Source organism: Bombina bombina, chromosome 1 (genome assembly GCF_027579735.1).
Source record: "Bombina bombina isolate aBomBom1 chromosome 1, aBomBom1.pri, whole genome shotgun sequence".
Taxonomy (NCBI): domain Eukaryota; kingdom Metazoa; phylum Chordata; class Amphibia; order Anura; family Bombinatoridae; genus Bombina; species Bombina bombina.
Window position 1 is genome coordinate 1,486,789,481 of NC_069499.1, and position 24,564 is coordinate 1,486,814,044.

The following is a 24,564-nucleotide window of genomic DNA, read 5'->3' on the forward strand; positions in this document are numbered from 1 at the left end:
ATGAAGCAGCGGTGTAAAACACTGCATGATAAAACCCTCTCCACCAATTTAGAGTTTGTGGTTGAAAATTACCCCAGACTCATTCGACCAGGGTGATTGATAAACCCTGCTCTCACTAAATCGGTTTATTTGAGGCAGGCAACCCTTTCTTTCCACTAATTGATGCATCTATTCCTTCACTCTTATTGTAAGCTCTCTTCATTTAAAGGGATAGGAAAGTTAAAATTAAACTTTCATGATTCAGATAGAGGATGGGATTTTTAGACACTTTTAAATTCACTTCTATTTTCAAATGTGCTTCGTTCTCTTTGTTAAAAATGAATACGCACATATCATACACCAGTGGGAGCTGCTGCTAATTGGTATCTGCACACCTTTGTCTTTTGTGATTAGCTAACTAGATGTGTTCAGGCTGCCATTAACAAACATGGAGGGGTACATTGGGAGGGGGGATGGTTAGAGAGCTGTTTGGAGGGGATAAAGGATGTGGGAGGGTGAGAAAGGATCCCTACACTACAGAAATTAAAATAAAAATATTTAAAAAAACAAACAAACTGCATGCTGGCAGACTATTTGCCAGTACCTAAGATGGTGGTGACCAGTGGACAGGGGGGAGAGTTGTTTGGGAGGGATCAGGTACTGATCAAGGGCGGGGTATATCAGGTGAGAGGGTAATCCTTAGATTAGAGCATATATTCACTTTAAAAGCTAGAAAATGTGATAATAGGAGTAAATTAGAAAGTTGCTTAAATTTGCATGCTGTATCTGAATCACGAAAGAAAAAAATTGGGTTCAGTGTCCCTTTAAGGTACTTTGGGAAAATTCCCAGTAGAGAAGGGGTGAAAAATACTTGGTACAACTTTTTTGTAGTGTTGAAATAATAGTGTAATCTTTTGTTGGGCTGCTGAATATTTTGGTGTATTTAAAGAGCTATTGGGAATTAAATGCTGCCTGTTAAAGGACCATTAAAGGGACAGTCTAGACCCAATACATAATTTTGATTACTTTTTGTTACATACTAGAGAAGCAACTGTTCTCTATAAGCTTGTAAGAAGTGCATGAACAATTTAAATATTCATAATTTGTTATGAGCCTAAAATTGCCACCAAGCTCCACCACCTATTGCATGTATATTTTGGTATTTCTCCAATCACTATCAACCCTGAAATAAGTTTTCCTACTTGCACATGCTGATTTGTGCATGTTCAATTTAAAATAGGTAAATGAAAAAGATTAAACGTGCACTGCTAAACTGTCATACAAGAAGAAAGCTGAGGGCGGAGCTTTGGGGCCATTTTCAGTTGCTAACAAACAATGGTTATTTAAAAAGTTTTATGTAGTTCTTACAAGCGTATAAATGTGGAACCCGTTGCAAGATGCTTGTTTGGCATTACCATTAGTAATAAAGAATAAGTATTGGGTCTAGACTGTCCCTTTAATATGGCAAAATTGCATGATCAATATATGCATAATAAAAAGAAAATGCAATAGCACTTTCTCTGATTTTTAAATGAGCAGTGGATTTTTTTTCTAGCAAATTTTTTATTTTTATTTAATTGGTATCATATGACAGCCATCAGCCAATCACAGACTCATAAACACATACACTATGGCCTCTTGCGATTGAAGAACATTATTTAACCGAACATACGGCTAGATTACGAGTTTTGCCTTATGAGGGGTGCGGTAATAACTTGCACATTATTGTCACCGCTCACTTCCCTACAGCGCTGGTATTACAGGTTTACAAAAACCGTTAGCAGGCAAGAAGTGAGCGTAAAGCAAAATTGAGCTCCATACCGCACTCCAATACCAGCGCTGCTGAAAGCTGCGGTGAGCTGGTTTTACATGCTCGTGCACGATTTCCCCATAGACATCAATGGGGAGAGCCGGCTGAAAAAAAGTGTAACACCTGCAAAAATGCAGCATAAAGCTCCTTAACGCAGCCCCATTGATTCCTATGGGGAAACAAAATTTATGCTTACACCTAACACCCTAACATGAACCTCGAGTCTAAACACCCCTAATCTTACACTTATTAACCCCTAATCTGCCGTCCCAACATCGCTGACACCTACATCATGTTATTAACCCCTAATCTCCAGCCCCAACGTCGCCGCCACTATACTAAGTTTATTAACCCCTAAACCTAACCCTAAATCTAACCCTAATCCTACCACCCCCTAACTTTAATGTACTTAAAATAAATCTAAATAAAACCTACTATTAATAACTAAATAATTCTGATTTAAAACTAAATACTTACCTGTAAAATAAACCCTAAGCTAGCTACAATATAACTAATTGTTACATTGTATCTAGCTTAGGTTTTATTTTAATTTCACAGGCAAGTTTGTATTTATTTTAACTAGGTAGAATAGTTACTAAATAGTTATTAACTATTTACTAACTACCTAGCTAAAATAAATACAAATTTACCTGTGAAATAAAACCTAACCTGTCTTACACTAACACCTAACCTTACACTACAATTAAATCAATAACCAAAATTAAATACAATTAACTAAATTACCAAATAAAACTAACACTAAATTAGACAAAATAAAAAAAGAAATTATCAGATATTTAAACTAATTACACCTAATCTAATAGCCCTATCAAAATAAAAAAAGCCCCCAAAATAAAAAAAAACCCTAGCCTAAACTAAACTACCAATAGCCCTTAAAAGGGCCTTTTGCTGGGCATTGCCCCAAATAAATCAGCACTTTTACCTGTAAAAAAAATACAAACAACCCCCCAACAGTAAAACCCACAACCGACACAACCAACGCCCCCAAATGAAAACCTATCTAAAAAACCTAAGCTCCCCATTGCCCTGGAAAGGGCATTTGGATGGGCATTGCCCTTAAAAGGGCATTTAGCTCTTTTTCAGTGCCCAAACCCTAACCTAAAAATAAAACGCACCCAATAAACCCTTAATAAAACCTAACACTAACCCCCAAAGATTCCATTATCTTTCACTTTGTATGACATCTTGACTAAAAACCTTTTGTAATTTTCAGAGGGATCCTTTTTAAAGGTACAGTATATATTTTGATTATTAAGTAAAAGTTGTATTTAAATTATGTTGACAGATAAATTACCATCCTGAAATTTTCAAATGAAATACAGAACACAAATATATGATGCAGATTTTACATGAACAGAATATGTGGGAATCAATAGTACTTTGATCTCACATTACACAAAACGCTTTTATTAAAGAAGGATTGGTTCCACTCTTAGACCTTGATCACATTTAGAGTGTATCTAGTATTATTTATTAAAATAGAATCATTTCTGGGCAGATTTTAAATGAGAAAAAGCCCAATAGGTTATTCATATAGCTAAATATTTTAGAAAAGTGTATATATCCCCATCTATTTTGTATTTACACAGGTCGTTGTGAAGGATCTTATGGCTACTGTCATCCAGGACAATACTGGAAACAAGGATTTCTATCTCTGCAAGCAAGTATTGATTCTGCTATAATAGAAGTAAGTACATTTGCATTCATATATTATTATTATTATTATTATTATTATTATACAATGTAATAGCCACAAAAACTAATAAATAAAATGATACACTATTGTAGATATTGAACGATTCAAATGTAAAGAGTTCAATTCTATTTATTTCAATGGAATTAGAATAACATAGACACAATAATCCCTTTACAGACATGCAAAATAATATTTATTAAAACTATCATGAATAAAATAAAGTCAGAAAGGAAATAAATTATAGAGAATAAAATAATAAAGAAAAAAAATACAAAACTGCAATTGGAGCAGATCCCGTATGTAGAAAACAAGAAACAATATTTACTATTTTAAAATAGACAATACATTTTAACTATTAATCTTCATCTTTGTCACGGAACTTGTCTCATGACTACTGCTCTCAGATGGCGCAATGGCTCGTGTCGGTATTGGCTGTAACGCAAGCATTTTAGCCTCACTGCACAACCTGTAATACCGGCGCTATGGAAATCCCACACAAAAACTTAATTTTTGTTGAGTGTGGGATTGACGTTGCATTACAAGCTAAAATGTTTGCGGTACAGCTATACCGATGACTCGTAATGGCTGTGTTATGGTTTTTACGATGAAATTGCCATTTTTTCAGCGTTAAAACCGTAAAGCTAAACTCGTAATCTAGCTGAAGATGTTTACTGTGCTTTAAAATGTTGCTCATTCTTAAGAAACAAAAAAATGTCAATTAGACGTGTACATACAGAAAAAAAAAATGTTTTGATTGAATCATACTTCATAAAAATATTTTTTTCTCTTTTTCTGATAATAGGATCATTTGAAATGTTTTAATGAAAATCCTTTAATCCTTTAGAAAATGTCTTTAGGGCAGCATATTAGCAGCAGGATAGCAGCTTTAAGTTTTATAAGCTAGTGCTACTACTACAAGCCACCAGCTGCACCAAAGAAAGATTGCTTTAATTTTAGTTATTTTGTTAATGGGGTCAGTACTGGCCAAGAATGATAGTGAAGCTTACAAACCTATTTGCTGACACCGGAATCAATCAACTTGCTAAATTATAATTGAATGAAGAGTGAAAATTTGAACGTTCAAATAACTTTTTAAACCTTTTCCCGCTTACAAAAAATATTTCAATGTTAGTGGTTAGCAGTGTATTGGAGGAATAGATAGTATGTCCTGGCTTTTCAGATCTCTTAGGGTGTATTCTAGGGGATAGATTTATCAAGCAGCGGATGCTGCAATCTACCCCCAATCTATATTTCCGACTCACTGGAAGCAAGAGTTAAGAAGCAGTGGTCATAAGACCTTAACTCATCCACCACCACTGAGGTGGCAGACAGCAATCATCCTGATCAGATACGATTGGGATGATTGACACCCCCCGCTATGCTGTCGGCATTTATCGATGTTGGGCGGTCATGATTTGCTACAGCGAATCATGTCCGCCCGCAAGTTGATAAACCGGCCCCTAGATCTGAATCGTGAAAGAAAAAGTTTGAGTTTTATGTTCTTTTACCAAACATGTTTTTGTGTTCAGTGTAAGAAAAGCACACTATTAACTCCTATCAATATTAGACCCCTAATTCCCTAGCCAATTACAACCAATTCATTAATCTTTTCCAATAAAATTTCAGTGCTTAAAATATTTAAAGGCTTTTAAAGCTTTGATAAACTAGGAAACACCATGTTAAAATGGCCCATAAAGGAAATCATATACATTTTTTTTAAAATATTATTTTATTTGTAATTAAAATTAACACTTACACACAAAAAAAAAGAATAAAAAAAAAAGATATGAGTAGCTTACAGAATATGCATCAGAGTCCCAAAGTACAGTATCAAAGCTTTATCATAAAAGCTTTATCATAAAATGCCCAGTATAGCAGTTGGAAACTAGTGACATCAGGAAAAAAGGAGTAAGTTTTAAATGACTCCATGAATGTGGTTGCTCCTCCAGGAGAGTAAGGTTCTTAGCTTTTAACAAATACAATTCATACAAGAAGAGAAGTAAATGAGTCTGGGGGAAACGTGGATTCAAATGAAAAAGCATGAATGCATATTACGTAAGATTATTAGAACCACTGACACCTAAAAAATCTACTCTTACACAGGTGCACACCAATTCAGCTGTTTTAATTATGTGAGTTACAAACAAAGTTATTATAAAAAAAAAGTTTTGCATATTTTTCTATCCTGGCTCCATTTTTATTGACACAATTAATATCTTGCTCAGACTCATTCATACTGCTTAAAAATAAATCTTATTAAAGTAGTTTGAAATTACAAACACAATCAAGAGTTATGAATCTTAGTATCTCATGAAAACACAACAACTGTAATTATGTTACAATAATACTTAAGTTCTAATTCTCTGATATTTTCCAGCTAACCACCAATCATTTGGTATGGGAAAACATGGCTTCCATTGTAGCAACCAAGATGAACTTCTTCAGTAATATGTACAGACAAAACATACAAACAGTTACATTAAGTTTTGCCATTGCTATGTGTTATGTCTCGATGACGTACCTCTTGGCCATTTATGTCACAAGGGAGAGGAGTGAAACGAGAGAGATCATGAAGATGATGCGGGTGAAGGATTTAGCATTTTGGTGAGTTCTGTTTATAGAATGATCAAAACATAATGGTGAATGATAAAGCTGCACAGGTGCTAGATATATAGTTTGATAGAAGCAGTGTTTGAGGTTGTTTCTTTTTAAAGATACGGTGAGGAGGCAAAGAGCACCACAGCAGAGTTGTATATATAGCTCCTCCCTTCCCTCCCACTCCAGTCATTCTCTTTGCCTGTGTAAGTGATAGGAAGAGGTAAAGTGAGGTGTTAGTTTTAGTTTCTTCAATCAAGAGTTTATTATTTTTAAAGTAGTGCCTCTGAGTGCTACTTTGTGCTTAGGTGTAGCCTAGACCATATCAGTCTCTACAGTAAAAAGAGAAGCATTTGGTGGCTTTAAAGCAATTGGAACTGGTGGGACATTATACTCACTGCGCCTCCCATATACTGTTGCTGCCCTATTCAGGGAAAAATCTGAGGGATCTTACTCAGTGTTTCCTTGTTATCCTCAGGTCCACGTGAGCAGTAGGACTTCACACGCCTGGGAACTGCCTTTGCTGTCGGCAGCTGGGAGGTAAGTGCCATTTTTTATTCCTGGGCTTAAGAAGATAGAAAAGGTCTCAGAAGACATTGGCCACTCAATTTGTGAATAACAGCCCTTAGTGAGAGACGGGGCTCTTTATTCAGGTATGTTTTTTTCTCTTTTCATGGGAGACAACTTTAGACACCTCATGTAATAGACAGTAAGGCATTCTACTTATGGGATCTGTAGAAAGACCTTATCTTCTGGCGGTTACATAATGCCGCCCGGGAGATGTCTGTGTTAATGTTTTCCCTAGGGGTTACTTGCATCTAAGGGTAAACGCTATAAAGCATTGTAATTGCTTCAGATTCCTCGTCAATCTCATCTCCCGGTGGATTCATAAATCAAGAGCATGCCGACCGGGAGATGACTGTGCGTCACAACTACTCTTTCCCTATGCTTCTAGATTAAGAAACTAAGGGGTTAATTGAGCGTCTTTTTATTTCTTGGTAAAAGGAACAGTCAAAGTTATACAGCTTGCTTCTGCATGCTACTGAGAATTTGGGCACTTTGTTACATCTCCCGGTGGTTAAACATGGCGACCGGGAGATTACTGTATGATTGATGGCTGTTAGGAGTATATACGCCCACAAAGGGCGGTCCTTGGGGACACACTTTGCATTTGCGCGCCTTATTTATCTCCCGGCATTTCAATACATCATAGCATGACGCCGGGAGATACCTGTTGTGGCAATGTCCGCAGAAGAATTAAAAGGACAGTGGGCGGCATTTGAGATGCAATGTTTTTGTGAGTGTGTCCTCTTTATTTCCCGGCAGTTCACTAACATGCCGCCCGGGAGATGTCTGTCGTGTCTCCGCCTACGATGGGCGGTCCTTGGGGGAATGCCATTTGCACGGCATACTCATTATCTCTCCCGGTGGTTCTTTATTTCTATTTGCCGACCAGGAGATATGTTATGTACATTCTGAGAGTGTCCTGTTTCTCCCTTCTCTATAACAGAAGGGAAGGGTCCAAAGACACATATTTTAATATATTGTAGGCTTCATTGCCGACAGAAATGAGTCGGATTGTGACCTAATTTTCCCTGTTGCGGAGGGGTTCCAGTTTAGAACATCATACTCAGAGGAGATACTGCTGAGGGCTGTTCTGATCTAGCATTCAATTTGCCTAATTTTTTTGCTGTTTTTTTAATGGAAATATGTTATTCTTTTTAAAATTTAAAGAAACAGTCACTAAATTTTTATATGTTAATTTTTTATTTAATTACTCCTTCTAAAGCTATGACTGTTAGGAGTCCGGTAACACCGCTTAAATCCATGTCACATTAGTCTCCAGATTGATTTAGGACCCACAGGCAGTGCTCTGTGGTTCCTTGCATAGACTTTGCTTTTGATGTTCATAGTGATGTCTAGTTACAGCAGTTGTTATTGGATTGTTTCTGCACAACAGAAATTAAACGTTCTTTTAAAATTTTATTTAAAGCATTGCGGCTGTTTTTGTTTGTTCAATCATCCTTTGTGACGTAGGATGGTACAAACTCTCACAAGAATGAGTTCCTTTAAGAATTAAAGGGACAGTAGCTTCTTGTTCTGTGTGCATTATATTAAGTGTATTTCAGCTGTTTTCTTTGTTAGTTCATCCTTTATGACTGAGGATGAAACAAACGCACTCAAGCATAGAGTTAATTTCAGATTTAAAGGAACTGTATCGTTTCCTATGTTGAAATTTGATTAAGATTTGTTCAAATTTATTTTTTCTGTTTGAACCTATTCCCTCTTCGGCGATTGCTGTTTGGGAGTCTGTTAACAAATGGCCACAATTTTCTCCTATAGTATTCCAATCAAAATTTTACGGCCCACATGCAGTGTCCTGCGTGTCCTTCACACTCCGCTCGGGTTTATGATGCATTCTATGTTTTTACATAAGGTTTAGCATTGCTGGAGAAATTGCTGTTCTAAAGGTTTCTCCATGTTACTGAGAATTTCAGTTTCAGATGGAATTGGTGCCTTGGGAGTTCTCTATATTTACAAGACCAAGAAGCTGGACGACATTCCTTAGGGGGGAAGGAGTAGTTTTGATCTCTACGTGAACTTCTATGCCCTTAGAGGATAGTCCTAATGGGCTACATTTAGTTATGGGACACACACCAGTGTTTACAATGGCAACCATCTGTGTACTTTGCTACTGTCACTGGTGTGGCGGCATATTAGCCAATTCTTTTATTTCAATTTCAATCAAACTGGGAGCGTAGGTGGCTCTGTTCCGGCTCTTGGTATCTTATGGTTAGAGCCTTGTTTTTATGGCTATGTGTTCTATGACTAAGCTTTTGGTGAACGCATAGCCTGCTGTTGAATCAAAGACAACATGGGGACCATGCTCCGGTCCGGGATGCATCTTGTAGGGGGCTAGCTTTCCGTTTTCGCTCTAGTTTGTTTTTGAGCTCAAATGTTTTCCTCTCAGAGGCAGTTTCTGCTTTCTAGGTTGTCTAAGGATCAGACAAAGGGAGAGACGTCCTTACGCTGCATAAGAGACCTCTCAGACCTGAGGTGATTGTTCCAGTTCTAATATTGAGCTTACGGCCATACCACCCTGAATGCGCCCGATCTAGTCTGATCTCGGAAGCTAAGCAGGGTCGGGCCTGGTTAGTACTTGGATACAGGATCTGGACCATTTTTCCCTTGATTCTAGAGGGTCAATTTATGTCAACGGTGAATTCAGGGTCAAGTACCTTACTGTGCCGTTCACAAGATTCGTCTCGGGTTCTTGGGTTTGCCTTTATGGGCAAACACTTCCCGTTTGTGGTCTTTCCTTTCGGTCTTGCCACAGTTCAGAGTTCTTACGGGGCATTGCAATGACGCCCTCTCTGGCTAATATCCTAGTCCAGGCGTCATTCTTACAGCAAGCAAGATTTCCACGGACTTGGTATTATTATTCCCGTGAGCTCACGGGTGGAGGGTGACTTTGGAAAGGTGGTCCTTTGTCTCAAGCACAAGGGTAGCTTTTTGGGAATCATGACAGATTCCAGATCCATTAGGATTTTTCTGACTGAGGTCAGGAACTAAAGGTCTATCATTACTGGTCTGGGCCTTCAGCCCACTTCTCTGCCCTCAGTGGCTCAGTACATAGGGGTATTCGGGCTGATGGTGACGGACTGGACGTTAGCTGGACAGATAGCTCAGCATGCTACAGCACTGTGGCTGAACTCTGTGAAAACCCAAGGGTTGCAGGTTCAATCCCCTGTGAGGTCTACTCCACATTTCATCCTTCAGAGATGATAACATGAGCAGCACTTTGCGACTCTTAAATTTCTGTTTGTTCGTTACACTTCAGACCTGTGCGGTTGAGCATACTCAGGCAATGGAACGGAGTCTATGCAAGCTTATCTCCTCAATTAACTCTGAAGCAGGAGACAAGGGACTCTTTTTTATGGTGGTTGTCTATGGATCACCTGTCCCAGGGTACATGATTAGCAGAGTGTGGACTCCAGCGGAGTCTGTTCTTCGATTTCCTACAACTGAGAGCGAGCTTCAAGTCTCTTCTGTTCTAGCCTCAGTTGGCTTCGGCCCAGTTTCATTTTTTCTATCTGTCAGTGATCCATATCCCAGGGGTGGACACTTGGGAAGCGGATTTTCTGTCTTTTTCATCCAGGAGAGTGGGATCTCCATCTGGGAGTATTTCCTACCTGATTTTCAAATGGGGTCGGCAGGAGTTGGATATCATGGCATCTTGTCTGAGTGCCTAGTTTTGGGGATACGGGTCCAGGTTTTGGGGCCCCAGTCTGAGCTGATAACTGCCTTGGCTGTTCTTTGGTCTTCAGCCTAGGATCTCTTTTTCCCCCGTTGCATTTTTTAGCTGAGGGTTTGTTTTGATCAAATAGGAGAAGGCATCGGTGCTTCTCCTCGCTTCTGCGTGGTCTCACAGACTTTGGTATGCTACTCTGCTGACCATGTCATCTCTGTACCTTGAACTCATCCGTTGAGTTGGAATTTCTTCTTCAGGGTCCATTCTTTACCCTAATCTAGTTTCTCTGAAGCTGATTGCTTGGGGGTTGGACGTTTGATCTATGCAAGCAAGATTTCTTTGATTCGGTCATAGATACCTTAATTCAGGCATGTCAGCCTGTTACTTGGAAGATTTACCATAAGATATGGCGTGATTTTCTTTCTTGGTGTGAATCCAAGGGTTACTCATGGAGTAGGGTAAGGATTCCCAGAATTTTGTCCTTTCTCCAAGAAGAATTGGAGAAGGGGTTATCAGCTAGTTCCCTAAAGGGACAGTTTTCTGCTTTGTCTTTTTTGTTACACAAACGTCTGGCAGCGGTTCCAGCTGTACAATCCTTTTGTCAGACTCTGACTAGAATAGGGTCTGTATTTAGACCTCTAACTCCTCCTTGGAGTTTGTCTTTAGTTCTTAGAGTTTTTCAAGGGGTTCCGTTTGAACCTATGCATTCCATAGATATTAAGTTATTATCTTGGAAAGTTTTGTTTTTGGTATCTGAGCTTTCGGCATTACAATGTGTTTCTCCTTATCTTATTTTCCATTCGGATAAGGTGGTGTTACGAACTAAACCTGTTTTTCTTCCTCAGGTTGTTTCAAATAAGAATATTTGTCAGAAAATTGTCGTTCCTTCCTTGTGTCCTAATCCTTCTAAGAAGGAGCGTCTGTTATGTAATTTGGACGTGGTCCATGCTTTGAAGTTCTACTTACAGGCGACTAAGGATTTTCGACAATCATCTTCCTTGTTTGTCGTTTTTTCAGGGAAACGTAGGAGTCAGACAGCTACGGCTACCTCTTTCTTTTTGGCTGAGGGGTCTTATTCGTTCTGCATATGAGACTGCTGGAAAACAGCCTCCTGAACGAATTACGGCTCATTCCACTAGGGCTGTGGCTTCCTCATGGGCATTCAAAAATGATGCTTCTATTGAACAGGTTTGCAAACCTGCAACCTGGTCGTTTCTTCATACTTTTTCCAAATTTGATACCTTTGCCTCAGCTGAGGCTGTTTTTGGGAGGAAAGTTCTTCAAGCAGTGGTGCCTTCCGTTTAGGTTCCCTGTCTTGTCCCTCCCTTTTTCATCCATGTACTATAGCTTTGGTATTGTATCCCACAAGTAAGGATGAAATCCATGGACTCATCGCGTATCTTTAAAAAGAAAAGGAGATTTATGCTTACCTGATAAATTTGTTTCTTTTTAGATACGATGAGTCCACGGCCCACCCTGTTTTATGAGACAGGTCTTTATTTTTGTTAAACTTCAGTCACCTCTGCACCTTGGCTTTTCCTTTCTCTTCCGGACTTCAGTCGAATGACGGGAGTGGGAGGGAATGGAGGAGCTATATATACAGCTCTGCTAATTCCTTTTTGATTCCTTCTGCTGACCAGGAGGCGATATCCCACAAGTAAGGATGAAATCAATGGACTCATCGTATCTAAAAAGAAACAAATTTATCAGGTAAGCATAAATTTCCTTTTTTCTTAGATTTCTCTCTTCAATGTTCATTGCAAAATAGTATGAGGTATGTAGTTACCTCTCCCCAAATATAACTTCAATTTAAGTTTTATAGAATGTGTACACTGGCTTCTCTAACTGTTGTTCATATCAACTATCTCCCTGTTTTTCTGTTTCCCTCACTGTTGTTCCAGTCTGAACTAATTACTTGGTTTCATGTTTATAAACCTCTAGACATTATCAAAAGGTTCTACTTAATTCCTGCTTTGCTTTGTAGCCCCAGCAGTCAAATCAGCCTCTTGCTTAGTACACTATTGTTAGTATTTACTTTATCTTTTCTTTTTATTATCCTACCTGCATGCTCCAATAATTTGACTAAGCTCCAGATGTAACACTTCTATAATTAAAAATCACTGATATAATACTTTTTCATAAATATTTAAAACAGCATGGTTAACATATAAGGACCAAACCTTACTAGCATACTCTATGTGACTAATTAGTGAATTATTGTACTTACAAGACTTTTCTGTTGGTTGCTATAGGATAACGTTTCAGCCAAGTCTTAATGTTTTTAAAACATATTAACATCCTTTTTACGGCAATTATTTAAGAATAGCCAAACTCCATCCAACATTTGCCTTATTTGGAGGATGCAATCGGGGCAGACAACAAGGCTATCCCCGGATATAGGGGCCTATTTATGATGGTGCGAGCAGACATGATCCGATATAGTGGATCATGACCACTGCACATCGATAAATGCAGACACCATACACTCTCAGCAATTGGCCGCTAGCAGGGGGTGTCAATCAACCCGATCGTATTCGATCGGGTTAATTTCTGTCGATTTCTGTGCGCTGCCTCAGAGCAGGCGAACAGGTTATGGAGCAGCGGTCTTTAGACCGCTGCTTCATAACTTCTGTTTCCGGCTATGCCCCATAATGTTAGTATAGAGTGCATTGATTAGAAGTTATTATCCAATTAGGGACAGATATGTAGCAGATTTAGCCTTGAAAAGTCAGCAGGGTGCAGTTTAAGTTCTTGAAATTAGAAATGACTAAACTTTCAGAGATAAATTACTTGAAAAGAGGTGAAAATAAATAATGGAATTATATTGCAAAGCTTTTTAATTATGCGTAATTAAACATGTTATATACAAATCTCAAGGGGTTTACTGTGCTTTAAAATGTTGCTCATCTTTAAGAAACAAAACAAATGTCAATTAGACGTGTACATACAAAAAAATTTTTTTTGATTGAATCATACTTCATAAAAATATGTTTCTCTTTTTCTGACATTTGGATTATTTGAAATGTTTTAATGAAAATCCTTTAATCCTCTATTACCTTTAGAAAATGTCTTTAGGGCAGCATATTAGTAGCAAGACTGCAGCTTTAAGTTATATAAGCTAGTGCTACTACTACAAGCCACCAGCTGCACCAAAGAAAGATTGCTTTTATTTTAGTTATTTTGTTAGTGGGGTCAGTACTGGCCAAGAATGATAGTGAAGCTTACAAACCCATTTGCTGACACCGGAATCAATCAACTTGCTAAATCATAATTGAATGAAGAGTGAAAATGTGAACGTTCAAATAACTTTTTAAACCTTTTCCCGCTTACAAAAAATACTTATATATTTTTTTTTCTCACAGTCATTTGCTTCAATAGTTTTTAATTTTCAGATGAATACAACAAATATAAAACCATTTGACATTTTTTTTACATTACTTCAATATGACAAAAAGTCAGTTTCTGAACACAAATACCAATCAGGAAGCATCCTTATATAGCAGACACTACATAATAATACAATGTAAAGCAACGCAATCAGTCAATTTGTTGCTCTGGTGTTATAATTTATCCGGTGAATCTTCATTTGCCTTTTTATTTAACTTTGTATTCACAAAATAAGAAATTTCCCAGTAGAGAACCATTTTCTTGTTATATTTTAATTTTTATTTCCTTAAACTGATACATATTATGGTGTTTCTTTTTCAGGTTATCCTGGGGCTTGCTGTATTCTGGTTATGTGTTGATCTTGGCAAATCTGATGACTCTAGTAACAAAATATTTTATGTTATTGGAGAGCTCCTATGGTGTAGTTATGTTCCTGTTTTTCCTTTATGGAATATCATCAGTAAGTTTTAAACTGAATAGCCCTGTTTTTAAAGACCTGTTATAATCTATCTACATTTAATATTGTGAAGTAAAAAAAAATGTTTATAGTGTTAATGATACAGATCTTTAGGGCTCCAGTTATTATTGTGTAGATTTACAAGGTTTCCAACTAGGGAACCTGTCTACCCTTGATTGTGGCAGACAGGCAGCATTGTGCTGCCCATATTTATCATTGCACAGTAGAAGCTTGTGAAACTCTGCCCTTGTTCTCATACAAACAATCGCATTAGAGCAAGGGCAATCAATCACCCCGGTCAGATTGGTGCAATATGATTTTAAACCACCAGCTCAGAGATAGTGAAGAGATTAGGAAACAGCTGTTATGAATATTATCCTATTTCAGTAGTCTACCCACAAAGACCTAAATTACTAGCAGAGTGAAAAATATTAGGGCATTTGAATGCTAACACCACTCAAATTAAATCAATAGAGCTCTTATTCTTGCACTCATAGTACAAGTTCAAAGTAAAACGTTATTCTTTGCGCGATAGTCTGAGGCGTGCTAACATATGTAGGTGGAATAGCACGCCCACGCTATCTCCCTCTCCTCATAGACTTCTATACGGTGTGTTACAAAACTCTGTTCTGGCTTTCGCTCAAATGCTAATCCGAAGGTGCGCTAAACCAAAGTGTGCTAAAGCCAAGGTGCATTAAGAAATAATTGAAATAGCATTGTTCTTCGCTCACAAGAAAATTATATTTTAATTTTTTATAGCTCTCTCTCTATATATTGTATATATTTATATGTTTTTATATATATATATATATATATATATATATATATATATATATATATATATATATATATATATAGTCAATTGATAAAAATAAACTAAAACTATTAACATTTATATTTTTGAAAGCATTTTACATTACAGCATTTCTCACACCTGCCTTTTGCACAGTACTATGTATATATAAATATATATAAATAAAAATAAAGTTTTTCTAATGAGTAAAGACCAATGGAACAATCATATGGGTCTCCTCTCAGACTCTGGGTTATAGACCTAGCAACTAGCACAAATTTATTTTGCGCTCAAGCGAACGCCTTTACTTTCAACTTGTAATACGGGTGCACATTTAACAATAGCGCTCCACTTGTAATCTAGCACATAGGGGCCGATTTATCAATACTTCAACTGATAATATGATGGAATCCACTTGAATCTCACATCACATTCAACACAAATTGAATCAGCAATAATTAACATTCGTCAAATGTTGAAATGTGTGACGTATTATACGCTCCCGCTATGTCAATCTGACGCAGATCGATGCTTGCGTCATTCCAGATGTTTTGAATTCACATTCAACTCTATTTGACCCTCTTCCCAATTTATCAAACATTCAACAGGTACGCTCGCGTCTTTTCCGCCGCAGCGTACCTATCGTTCAAATGGTTAGCCTTGAGGCCGCGAATGACATAGAAATCAATGGGAGTCTGAAAACTGTTAGATGCTGCAAGAGAATGGCGCTTATTACATATTTATGTAAATTAGAAAGTTGATTACAATTGTATACTCTTTTTTAATCACACAGACAACAAAGACGCATGTTCAGTATCTAAATAATATGTTAAATAATAATATTATAATCACATGTAATTTCAAGGGACAGATTCATTTCAAAAGTAGTTTTAATGACAGGTAATGTCTGTCTGGCAGCAGGACTAATAGATATAGGGATACAAATGAAATAAATACATTACATACTAAAGCTAACTTCCTTTTTTTGATCAATCTAATTTCACCATGTTTAATGCATGTAATAGAAGTTCCACTGCATTTCGCACCAAATTTGACGCAATACTTCGTACCAAATTTGAAGCAATACTCGAAATCCTAAACAACCCACAAACTAGTGAAATTTTCCACCACTTTTGATTGGGAAATGCATAATCACATGATTTATGACATCAGCCATTCTGATTTAAATATACATTTTATACTATCAGTAATGAATCAAATTGCTCGATACTGGTGTCATTGATCACTCATCAGAACTTGTAAGTGCCATTTGTTACATTGTGTATTATACTTTGAAAGTATGCACTGTATATGTGAAATCAGTATTAAAGTTAAACATTGATGATGACATTAGGACACACAGGGGGGTAGTTATCAACGCGTCTACTTTTCCTGCCTTCGCCGGCCCAATACGCCCGCCTAAGCTCGCCTCACATCGCCGCCGCAGACCTGCAAAAATTCACCTAAGTTATCAAAAAAGCTGTCAAAAAGCCGCGCACCAAGTACGGGGCGATGAGCAACGGACTGTGAAAGTTATCACTCATCCGATCTCGCTGCTCTTCGGCTTTTTTACAGCTTTCTTGCTAGCCTGTCACTAAGCACCCACACTAAACTACAATGTTCTACCCCCTATACCGGCGCCCCCGGAGCCCCCCGCAACTAAATAAAGTTAGTAACCACTAAACCGTCGCTCCTAGACCCCGCCGCAACACTTATAAATGTATTAACCCCTAAACCGCCGCTCCCGGACACCGCCTCAACCTACATTATACCTAGTAACCCCTATCCTGCCCCCCTTACACCGTCGCCCTCTATAATAAAGTTATTAACCCCTATCCTGCTGATCCCGCACCTCGCCGCAACTAAATAAATAGTTTAACCCCTAAACCGCCGCTCCCTGACCCCGCCGCAACTATAATATATGTATTAACCCCTAAACCGCCGCTCCCGGACCCCGCCGCAACCTATATTAAATTTATTAACCCCTATCCTGCCCCCCCCACACCGTCGCCACCTATAATAAATTTATTAACCCCTATCCTGCCCCCCACTACACCGCCGCCACTGTAATAAAATTATTAACCCCTAAACCTAAGTCTAACACTAACCCTAACACCCCCCTAACTTAAATATTAATTAAATAAATCTAAATAATATTTCTATTATGAACTAAATTAATCCTATTTAAAACTAAATACTTACCTTTAAAATAAACCCTAATATAGCTACAATATAAATAATAATTATATTGTAGCTATATTAGGATTTATTTTTATTTTACAGGCAAATTTAAATTTATTTTAACTAGGTACAATAGCTATTAAATAGTTATTAACTATTTAATAGCTTACCTAGCTAAAATAAAGAGAAATTAACCTGTAAAATAAAAACTAACCTAAGTTACAATTACACCTAACACTACACTATACTTTAATAAATTATTCCTATTTAAAACTAAATACTTACCTGTAAAATAAACCCTAAGATAGCTACAATATAATTAATAATTACATTGTAGCTATCTATCGGCTAGATTTAGAGTTCTGCGGCCAAAGCGGTGCGTTAGCTACGCATGCTTTTTTTCTCCCGCACCTTTTAAATACCGCTGGTATTTAGAGTTCACAGAAGGGCTGCGTTAGGCTCCAAAAAAGGGAGCGTATAGCATATTTAACGCCACTGCAACTCTCGATACCAGCGGTGCTTACGGACGCGGCCAGCTTCAAAAACGTGCTTGTGCACGATTCCCCCATAGGAAACAATGGGGCTGTTTGAGCTGAAAAAAACCTAACACCTGCAAAAAAGCAGCGTTCAGCTCCTAACGCAGCCCCATTGTTTCCTATGGGGAAACACTACCTAAGTCTGCACCTAACACCCTAACATGTACCCCGAGTCTAAACACCCCTAACCTTACACTTATTAACCCCTAATCTGCCACTCCCGCTATCGCTGACCCCTGCATATTATTATTAACCCCTAATCTGCCATTCCGTACACCGCCGCAACCTATGTTATCCCTATGAACCCCTAATCTGCTGCCCCTAACACCGCCGACCCCTATATTATATTTATTAACCCCTAATCTGCCGCCCCCGCTATCGCTGACCCCTGCATATTATTATTAACCCCTTAATCTGCCGCTCCGTACACCGCCGCAACCTACGTTATCCCTATGTACCCCTAATCTGCTGCCCTTAACACCGCCGACCCCTATATTATATTTATTAACCCCTAATCTGCCGCCCCCAACGTCGCCTCCACCTAACTACAATAATTAACCCCTAATCTGCCGACCGGACCGCACCGCTACTCTAATAAATGTATTAACCCCTAAAGCTAAGTCTAACCCTAACACTAACACCCCCCTAAATTAAATATAATTTAAATCTAACAAAATAAATTAACTCTTATTAAATAAATTATTCCTATTTAAAGCTAAATACTTACCTGTAAAATAAATCCTAATATAGCTACAATATAAATTATAATTATATTGTAGCTATTTTAGGATTAATATTTATTTTACAGGCAACTTTGTAATTATTTTAACCAGGTACAATAGCTATTAAATAGTTAATAACTATTTAATAGCTACCTAGTTAAAATAATTACAAAATGACCTGTAAAATAAATCCTAACCTAAGTTACAATTAAACCTAACACTACACTATCAATAAATTAATTAAATACAATACCTACAATTATCTACAATTAAACCTAACACTACACTTTCAAAAAATTAATTAAATACAATACCTACAAATAAATACAATTAAATAAACTAACTAAAGTACAAAAAATAAAAAATAACTAAGTTACAAAAAAATAAAAAAATATTTACAAACATTCGAAAAATATTACAACAATTTTAAACTAATTACACCTACTCTAAGCCCCCTAATAAAATAACAAAGCCCCCCAAAATAAAAAAATGCCCTACCCTATTCTAAATTAAAAAAGTTCAAAGCTCTTTTACCTTACCAGCCCTTAAAATGGCCCTTTGTGGGGCATGCCCCAAAGAATTCAGCTCTTTTGCCTGTAAAAGAAAAATACAACCCCCCCCCAACATTAAAACCCACCACCCACATACCCCTAATCTAACCCAAACCCCCCTTAAAAAAACCTAACACTACCCCCCTGAAGATCATCCTACCTTGAGTCGTCTTCACTCAGCCGAGCAGCGATGGAACCGAAGAGGAGATCTGGAGCGGCAGAAGTTATCCTCCAAGGGGCGCTGAAGAAGTCTTCCATCCGATGAAGTGATCCTCCAAGCGGCGCTGAAGAAGTCTTCCATCCGATGAAGTGATCCTCCAAGCGGCGCTGAAGAAGTCTTCGATCCGGGCAATGTCATCTTCCAAGCGGGGTCTTCAATCTTCTTCTTCAGGATCTATCTTCATTCCGCCGACGTGGAACATCCTTCTTTCCTGACGGACTACCGACGAATGAAGGCTCCTTTAAGGGACGTCATCCAAGATGGCGTCCCTTCAATTCCGATTGGCTGAATGAAGATGGATCCTGAAGAAGAAGATTGAAGACCCCGCTTGGAAGATGACATCGCCCGGATCGAAGACTTCTTCAGCGCCGCTTGGAGGATCACTTCATCGGATGGAAGATTTCTTCAGCGCCCCTTGGAGGATAACTTCTGCCGCTCCGGATCTCCTCTTTGAGTCCATTGCTGCTCGGCTGAGTGAAGACGACTCAAGGTAGGATGATCTTCAGGGGGGTAGTGTTAGGTTTTTTAAAGGGGGGTTTGGGTTAAATTAGGGGTATGTGGGTGGTGGGTTTTAATGTTGGGGGGGTTGTATTTTTCTTTTACAGGCAAAAGAGCAGTTTTCTTTGGGGCATGCCCCACAAAAGGCCCTTTTAAGGGCTGGTAAGGTAAAAGAGCTTTGAACTTTTTTAATGTAGAATAGGGTAGGGAATTTTTTTATTTTGGGGGGCTTTGTTATTTTATTAGGGGGCTTAGATTATGTGTAATTAGCTTAAAATTGTTGTAATATTTTTTAAATGTTTGTAACCTATTTTTTTATTTTTTGTAACTTTAGTTAGTTTATGTAATTGTATTTAATTGTAGTTATTTGTATTTAATTTATTTAATTTATTTAATGATAGTGTAGTGTTAGGTTTAATTGTAACTTAGGTTAGGATTTATTTTACAGGTAATTTTGTATTTCTTTTAGCTAGGTAGTTATTAAATAGTTAATAACTATTTAATAACTATTCTAACTAGCTAAAATAAATACCAAGTTACCTGTAAAATAATTATAAATCCTAAAATAGCTACAATGTAATTATTAATTACATTGTAGCTATCTTAGGGTTTATTTTACAGGTAAGTATTTAGTTTTAATAAATTTATTAAAGTATAGTGTAGTGTTAGGTGTAATTGTAACTTAGGTTAGTTTTTATTTTACAGGTTAATTTCTCTTTATTTTAGCTAGGTAGCTATTAAATAGTTAATAACTATTTAATAGCTATTGTACCTAGTTAAAATAAATTGAAAGTTACCTGTAAAATAAAAATAAATCCTAAGATAGCTACAATATAATTATTATTTATATTGTAGCTATATTAGGGTTTATTTTAAAGGTAAGTATTTCGTTTTAAATAGGATTAATTTAGTTAATAATAGAAATATTATTTAGATTTATTTAATTCATATTTAAGTTAGGGGGGTGTTAGGGTTAGTGTTAGACTTAGGATAAAGGGTTAATAAATTTATTACAGTGGGGGCGGTGTAGTGGGGGGCAGGATAGGGGTTAATACATTTATTATAGGTGGCGACGGTGTAGGGGGGGCAGATTAGGGGTTAATACATTTAATATAGGTTGCGGCAGGGTCCGGGAGCGGCGGTTTAGGGGTTAAACTATTTATTTAGTTGCGGCGAGGTGCGGGATCGGCAGGATAGGGGTTAATAACTTTATTATAGAGGGTGGCAGTATAGGGGGAGCAGGATAGGGGTTACTAGGTATAATGTAGTTTGCGGCGGTGTCCGGGAGCGGCGGTTTAGGGGTTAATACATTTATTATAGTGGCGGCGGGGTCAGGGAGCGGCGGTTTAGGGGTTAATATGTATAGAGTAGCTTGCGGTGGGCTCCGGTAGTGGCGGTTTAGGGGGTAATAACTTAATTTAGTTGCAGCGGTGTAGGGGGGGACAGCTTAGGGGTATTTAGACTCGGGGTACATGTTAGGGTGTTAGGTGCAGACATCTCCCATAGGAATCAATGGGATATCTGGCAGCAGCGAATTTGTACTTTCGCTATGGTCAGACTCCCATTGATTCCTATGGGATCCGCCGCCTCCAGGGCGGCGGATTGAAAACCAGGTACGCTGGGCCGGAAAAGTGCCGAGCTTACCTGCTAGTTTTTTGATAACTAGCAAAAGTAGTCAGATTTTGCCGCACTTGGGTGCGGAACATCTGTAGTGACGTAAGAATCGATCTGTGTCGGACTGAGTCCGGCGGATCGAAGCTTACGTCACAAAATTCTACTTTTGCCGGTCTCTAGCCTTTGATAACTAAGGCGAATCAGCCTCGCCACAAATACGCTGCGGAATTCCAGCATATTTGAGGTTGACGGCTTGATAACTACCCCCCACAGTGTAATATTTTTGACAACGATTTTAAAAATCGATTGATGTTTGATTAAATTTAATATTAAGATGATAGCTCAAAGGGATAGTCCACCTAACATTAAACTGTCATAAATCAGATACAGCAGAAATTAAAATCACCTCTATATTGTCATGATATTTTCAGTGTTTTTCTTCCTTCTCTTGAATTTCGTTTTCATTAAGAAATGTCATCTTATATGACAGCCCATTTTATTACACCTGTGTAGGGGTGGTGTTTATAACTACACTGTAATCAGGAAGGGTTACACAGGAACAGAGAGAAAACTGGCCCAGATCTTAAAATATCCATTGTTTGCAAATAAATACCTATGATACCCTGATTACATGTTATATTCACAATTATTCTTCCTCAGAATAATAATATATTTACTCTATATACATATAGTGGTATCAATAAACACATAGCGATATGAAAGACAACATTGTTTAGAACAAAATAAAATGTAGGGACATGTAAATATGTGTGGAAAAGATACAATATATATTGTAACCCAGCACCCACTCCTCGTGCCTGATTTAAAGGAAATATCACGGTCCTCTAGGGTATAAATGACACAGCCTTGATAAATTTAAACATTCAGTTTTATTTTCACTGTCCAGGTGCAGATAACAGCAATCTGTGTTTATAGCAGTTTAACACACTTAATACTACAAACAAAATCCTAGCTCAGTTTGAGCTCTTACTAACATAATTTAACATCACTTACTGAAACAGGGTAAACTAAACTAAACAAAACATGCTGTTTTTAGCTTTTATCAGTTCAGCTTCAATGTGTGTCTCTCTCCAAGTCAGAAACACTGGTGGCTCTCTCTCCACCTAGCAGCTGGAGAATAAATTACCCTCCTTTAATTAAACACAGGTGAGTAAAGATCCCTTCCTGATTGCTTACTCTCAGCTATAGAAAACTGAGGAATGGAACACTGGCCAACCCTCTCTCCAGTGCTCCACCCCAGGAACCCAACAACACAGTAGCTTAATTCCTAGCCACATTTTATACAAAACATTTCCCTAGGGTTTAAAAACTGAATACACATTTCAATATAGTAGGAGAAATATACACCTGATCACTCACAATTCCCTGTTCTCTGTCACAATATATATATATATATATATATATATATATATATATATATATATATATATATATATATATATATATATATATATATATATTTATATATATATACACACAAACACACACACAAGTATGTGCAAAGATATATGTACAAATTCTAGCATTAATAATCATTTTAAAAAAAGAAAAAAACATGAGATAGTCATATCATGATTTCTAGAATACACATTAATTTATGTGAAAATATATCAGATTTTTTGTATAACAAATAAATAAAAAAATGAGATATTATTGTTTGTTCAGGTATAAATCTAGCTATTTCTTGGACATTAACAGATGGAAAATAAAAGATTAACTTAAGAGAAATGTGCTTGTTCATGGACAGTAATGATATGGTATAAATAAAGTTGGAAAATACAGAATATCTGCAACATCGATGACTCTTATTTATCAACAGTCCGATGCTCATCTTTCCATACTTGACGCAGGTGTTTTTGACAGACTTTTTAATAAATTAGGACGTCGTATGTGGATTTGCAGCAGCGATGTCTGGTGAGCGTATTGACTCCATCGAATGAACAGAGATTGATGCTTTAATAAATCGGCCCTATAGTCTGTATTAATTTGTGTTGATAGTCCATTTATCCTTTAGAGAGAACAATACAGGTATTACTCGTTGCTAGACTTTTTAATTTGTTTCTCTTTATGATGAAAATTGGATTTTCGTTTTAGTTTTAATGAAACGAATATCCAAAGGAATACACAAAGAAAATGAAAAAATCCTGAAGAAATTCCTCAGTTTTAATTTGTTTTCTTAATTTTTTAAGGGGTTAATACTTGCCTTAACCTGCTCTGAAGAGCAAGCTAACACGATTTTCTTCTTGCCAGAGCCCTGGCCTGGATAACTTTTCACCCGTAGCTTTGAAACATTTACATTAGTTTTAACAAAAAAGAATATAAATGTTTAGCTAAAATTCTATGGCCTAGATTACAAGTTTTGTCGGTAAAAACTTGCGAAGCTAACGCTCCTTTTTGTTCCAGCGCACACTTTAAACAACGCTGGTATTACAAGTTTTCTGAATGGCTGCGTTAGCCTCAGAAAAGTGAGCGTTGAGCAAAATTTAGCTCCACTTCTCCCTGTAATACCAGCGTTGCTTACGATAGCGGTAACGGTAAACTGGAAAAACTTCTCGTGCACGTTCTCCCCATAGGATACAATGGGGCTGAGCTGGCTGAAAAAACTCCAAAAAAGCAGCGTTCAGCTCTTAACGCAGCCCCATTGTTTCCTATGGGGAAACACTTTCTAAGTCTACACCTAACACCCTAACATGAATGAATGAGTCTAAACACCCCTAATCTTACACTTATTAACCTCTAATCTGCCGCCCCCAACATCGTCGCCACCTGCATTATACTATTAACCCCTAATCTGCCGCTCCGGACACCGCCGCCACCTACATTATCCCTATGAACCCCTAATCTGCTGCCCCTAACATCGCCGACACCTATATTATTTTTATCAACCCCTAATCTGCTGCCCCCAACGTCGTCGCCGCCACCTACCTACACTTATTAACCCCTAATCTGCCGACCGGACATTGCCGCCACTATAATAAATGTATTAACCCCTAAACCGCCGCACTCCCGCCTCGCAAACACTATAATAAATTTTATTAACCCCTAATCTGCCCTCCCTAACATCGCCGCCACCTACCTACAATTATTAACCCCTAATCTGCCGCCCCCAACGTCACCGCTACTATAATAAAGTTATTAACCCCTAAACCTAAGTCTAACCCTAACCCTAACACCCCCCTAAGTTAATATAATTTAAATACATCTAAATACAATTACTATAATTAAAAACAT

The 24,564-nt window shown here is 37.6% G+C and overlaps 1 protein-coding gene and 1 long non-coding RNA gene across 5 annotated transcripts in view; one reads left to right on the forward strand and one right to left on the reverse strand.

The window, feature by feature from the left end:
• Positions 1-24,564, forward strand: part of LOC128653763 (ABC-type organic anion transporter ABCA8) — a 752,731-nt gene that overhangs the window by 176,394 nt on the left and 551,773 nt on the right. For all 4 annotated transcript variants that reach the window (XM_053707247.1, XM_053707265.1, XM_053707256.1 and 1 more), the window contains 3 exons: positions 3,400-3,497; positions 5,884-6,110; positions 14,062-14,200. In XM_053707247.1, coding sequence (XP_053563222.1) covers positions 3,400-3,497; positions 5,884-6,110; positions 14,062-14,200 — 464 coding nt within the window. The remainder of the gene's footprint in view (positions 1-3,399; positions 3,498-5,883; positions 6,111-14,061; positions 14,201-24,564) is intronic.
• Positions 1-24,564, reverse strand: part of LOC128653783 (uncharacterized) — a 166,906-nt gene that overhangs the window by 134,782 nt on the left and 7,560 nt on the right. The gene's annotated exons all lie outside the window — the stretch shown is intronic.